Below are 4,976 nucleotides of genomic sequence, written 5' to 3' on the forward strand. Positions count from 1 at the left end.
GCCCCTCTTCAGCCAACTTGTCAGTGGTTATAGCAAGCAGTCCCGAAGAATTACAACAACTGATGGATCATATTGTCGAGTACAGTGAACTGCATGGTCTGTCTCTCTATGAATTTTACCAAAACCAAACTTCTTGTGTTCTCAAAAACAAGAAAAAGTGCAAATCTTGTCATTCACAGGAACACTATTGAGCAAGTATCATCTCTCAAATACCTCAGCACAATAATAAACGAACAATGTGATCAGTGTACAGAAATAAGAGCAAGGATCAAACAAGCCAGAACATCGTTTATGAATATGAAAAAGTTTTTGTTAGATCCGAATTGAGTTTATGTCTGAGGATTCGAATGTTAAGGTGCTACATCTTCTCCGTCCTGCTATATGGATGCAAAAGTTGGACTCTGGACCCCAAACTGAAAAAAGAATTGAAGCTTTTGAAATGTATTCGTACAGACAAACACTTTGAATATCATAGGTGCAAAAGATTACTAATGTTGAAGTCCTGAACTGCATGAACAAGCAAAAAGAACTCCTGCTGACCATCAAAATCAGGAAAACACAGTACATAGGTCATATAATGAGAAGAGAGAAATATCAAATACTTAGACTAATATTAGAGGGCAAAATACAAGGAAAAAGGTCTGCTGGGAGACCAAAGAATCAATGGTTAAAAGACATCACAAGGTGGTTTGGGCGTACATCTATGGAGATATTCCGAGCTGATATATCGAGGACAATGTTAGCTATATGGATCGCCAACCTTGGACAGGAGATGGCGCATTAAGAAGAAGAAAGTAGAAAGTAGTGAAAGTGATAACTCATTATAAATTCTGTAAAATAATAATATTCTAAGTCTATGGAAATAATCTCTTACAGATATATACTAAAGGTTAAAAATATACTTACTTTCTGCAAGAGGAACTGATATAACAACACCATTTCCTGTTCCCATCCATAATCGATTACATGATATAAGTAATGCTGTAATTCTAACAAAAGAAAACCCCAATTTTCCTGTACCTGTAAGAATGGAAAGTTTTCCTTTTAAAATGTATTTTATTATGCAGTATAAATTATTCTTTTGGAACATTTTAAGCTAATTGAAATACATACAAGATCTGATCAAAAAGTATCCAACCTTATTTTTTTTCATTGCAAGTATTTGCAAGCTGGAAGGAGACTATGTTGTCATGTCACTTTGGATCCTAATGCATGTATGTGAATTTTGGTAAGCCATCCTATTGTGCAGTTGCTGTCACGCAGCTGTGATAGTTGCATATATATGCTGTTATCACTGCATCAGTGATTTGGTAAAACATGCTGAATCCTGAGATTCAAGGAAAATTATAACCAGTGAGGAGACCTAAGTCTACAGTTATGACTTTGAGACAAAGGCACAATCATTCCAGTGGAAAATGCCATGATTTCCACAACAAAAGAAAGTAGGGCATTCACACAGCAATGTTAAGGTCCTGTTGACATGACCTTGTATGTTACTGTTTCTTTTGACTTCTAGGGTGCAGTTTATCGTGAATATGCCCATCTTGGAAAAACTGATAAAGGAGTACTACCTGCTAGGTGCAATAGACCACAGCTCTGGCAGTCTGGCAATTGGTGACAATCATGACAATGTTTTGTCCCATGGATTGTATCTCTTCAGACATTCCTTGTAAAACAGAGTATTGCACAAGTTCAGTAGTTTTCTTACTCCCTAGACGTAGCTCCTTCCCAAACTCAAGATGCCACTCTAAAGAAAGACATTTCAGGATGCAGAGGTGATCAAAACTAACACAAAAACAAGTATGATAGAGATCATGATAAATGAATTTGAAAAATGCTTCCAACAGTAGAAGCATTGCTGGGAGAAGTGTGTGAACTCAGAATGGGACTATTTTGAAGGGGACTAGTGTTTGAACCAAATAAATATGCAGGCATTTTTTCTGACCTCAGGTCAGATACTTTTTGATCAGAACATTTTAATTATGAACATGAAGCATTTTAATAAAAATTATCATTCATCATAAATTGAAATTACTAAATATACGACATTATAAAATATAGATTAAATAAATATATACTAAATTATATATTTTAAAATAAAATATCAAGAAATTCCTAACCATAAATATCAATTACTTCAATTATGTGATTAATGTATTTGGATAATGATATCAATAATAATCAATCAATAAAAAACAATAATAATTAAAATAGAAAAGTTTAAAACTGAAATTTTTAGTTTTAATAAAAGGAAAATTAAGTAAAAAAAATTATTTTAATTATTTTTTAAATATAAATAAAACAACAAAAACAAGTTTATTATTATTAAGCAGTGCAAACAAATGTTATGAAGTTCTCTCTTTAAAAATCAAAGAAACAACTTAATTAGTTTTTTGGTAGAAAGTTTGCTTATGTATGTTAATAAAAAATAAATGTAATACTAATTTATTCTAATAATTCTGTTGCAAAAAATTTTTTAGTTTATTTGAAGATAATAAATTTTACATTAATGTGATTTTATTTTAATGGATAGGAAAATCGAATTCTACCTTTCACTTGCAAAAAAATTAACTCATATTGGAAGACTGTGCATTCATAAAACATATATACCAGGTTGTTCAATAAGTTTGTTGTTCAATAAGAAAAACACGATTTTATTGTTTGAAATACATTTTATTATTCAATATAATCTCCCTGAACTTCAATACACTTGTTCCAGTGATCTTCTAATTTATGGATTCCATCCCTGAAGTGAGAATCTGGAAGCCTGTCGAAATACGCTTCCATGGCTGCTATTACCTCTTTGTTTGATGAAAATCATTTCCCACACACAAATTTTTTGAGATGTGAGAACAGCCAGAAGTCAGAGGGAGCTAAATCTGGCAAATAGGGTGGATGTTGCAACAATTCATATTTTAATTCACCAATTTTTGCGATGGTTTTTGAGCTGTGTGAGAGGGTGCATTGTCTTGATAAAAAATGATTTTTTTCTTCTGTAAACCAGATCTTTTCTCACAAATTTATACATCCAGCTGGTCCAAAAGGTTACAATAATAATCTGAGTTTATTGTTTTACCAGTTTGGAGGTAATCCATGAACAAAATTCCTTTTGCATCCAAAAAAAACTGATGCTAACACTGTCTTGGCCGATTTCTGCATCCTAACTTGCTTTGGAGCCAAAGTACCAGATTCACACCACTCCTTAGCCTCTTGTTTTGATTCAGGATCATAGTGGTAGACCAAAGTCTCATCCATAGTGATGAAACAACGCACAAAATCCTTTTTATGCTTTCTAAAATGCTCCAGATGTTGCTGAGAAAGTTGCATTTGAATGTGTTTTTGTTCCATTGTTAGCAAATGTGGCACCCATTGTGCACACAGCTTTCTGTAACCCAAAACTTCAGCCAAAATATTGCTCACACTGTCTAATGAGATTCCTAAGGCTTCTACTAAATCTCTCTCAGTTAATCAACGATCTTCCAAACCATATGCTGTATTTTTGCTATGATTTTTGGTGTTGATGCACTTTTTGGACGTCCTTCATGTGGATCATCTTCAAGACTTGTATGACTACGTTTAAATTCAGCAACCCATCTTTCTACTGTTCTAATTGAAGGTGAATAGCCCTTATACACTTTTAACAATTGTTCATGAAATTGTTTTGACCTTCCAAAAATAAGAATTTTATCACTGCACGATATTCAATTTTTTCCATTGTAAAAAAATACAGTGACACATCAACTTTGAATAGCTGTAAATATATGAATGAGTTGACACATCTACATCGAAACTTCACACTTGTTCATAAAAAAGTAGTACCATTTTTAGAGTAATAAAGCCGCAAACCTACTAGCGCCATCTCTTATTGAATGACAAAACTTATTGAACAACCTAGTATAAATCCTCTGCATTCCTAAGATTTTCAATATTTTCAGAAATTTTTATTCTCAAAATTTATAATCTCAAATATATAAGATAAATTAGCACACAAAATAAAAATAAAAGATGAGATTGACATAAATAGTTTACTGTTTTTAAATTTAGATAATCAGAATATTTAATCTTGAATTAAACAAACCATAAAAACATTCTATCCATAATTTAGTATGGACAGAATGCTAATTTTATTCTGAAATTCTACTTTGAAGTAGGATTAAATTTTGTAAAGAGATTTGGTTTTAGCATCACTGCTAAATTTCATAGTACAGTAAAAGTTGGTTAATCTAGTACAGTACCTATAGGACAGAGTGGTGCTGAATTGTCAAAAATATAAGATCATCAGACATTTTTGTATTTTTGCAAAATATGATAAGTTATATGCAATCTGAACATTGCTGTTCATTTTGCACAAATGCACACTGTTGTATGCTCAGAATTTAGCAATGTTTTTCTACTTTTGTAAAACTCTCTTTAATTAAAACATGATTTTTAATTAATTTGTCCCCTTAAAACTATTATTAATAACTTTTAAAGATCAGTTTCTTATCATTTCATTGAGATATTAGATAAATTATTTTTATCTTGACAGAAATCTGAAAATCAGAAATCTAAATATATTCTATATACAGTCGACCCCCCTATAACGTACGTTCCTATAACGACAATTCCTATAACGTAGCGAAAAAATTGTAGAAACTTTCGTATAATGTACCTCCTATAACGTCATTTCGCGAGAAGATTGATAGAGTCTGAACCAATAGTGGATGAGCAGCCGAACTACTTACCTCCGACCCTGCGCCACGCTACGGAGCGGCTAAATTGAGTTTGCTATCGTCTGTTTAGTATTATATATAAATTATATATAAATTAGGTACTGTACATATAATTATATATTAATTATATATAAATTAGGTACTGTATATATAATTATATATTAACTTAATTTATTGTAACTTTATTATAATTATATATATGCTTTCTGCCGCCTGGCAACACGCTACGGAGATTTTAGGCTAGTAAGTTGAGTTTATTATCGT

The 4,976-nt window shown here is 31.8% G+C and overlaps 1 protein-coding gene across 1 annotated transcript in view; it reads right to left on the bottom strand.

The window, feature by feature from the left end:
* LOC111617823 (C-Jun-amino-terminal kinase-interacting protein 3-like) overlaps positions 1-4,976 on the bottom strand; it is a 211,657-nt gene that overhangs the window by 23,628 nt on the left and 183,053 nt on the right. The window contains exon 26 of the mRNA XM_023359134.1: positions 907-1,020. Within this exon, the coding sequence (XP_023214902.1) occupies positions 907-1,020 (114 nt within the window). The remainder of the gene's footprint in view (positions 1-906; positions 1,021-4,976) is intronic.

The sequence above is a fragment of the Centruroides sculpturatus genome, unplaced genomic scaffold (assembly GCF_000671375.1).
Source record: "Centruroides sculpturatus isolate CEXI.00-Female unplaced genomic scaffold, Cexi_2.0 scaffold104, whole genome shotgun sequence".
NCBI classification, from domain to species: domain Eukaryota; kingdom Metazoa; phylum Arthropoda; class Arachnida; order Scorpiones; family Buthidae; genus Centruroides; species Centruroides sculpturatus.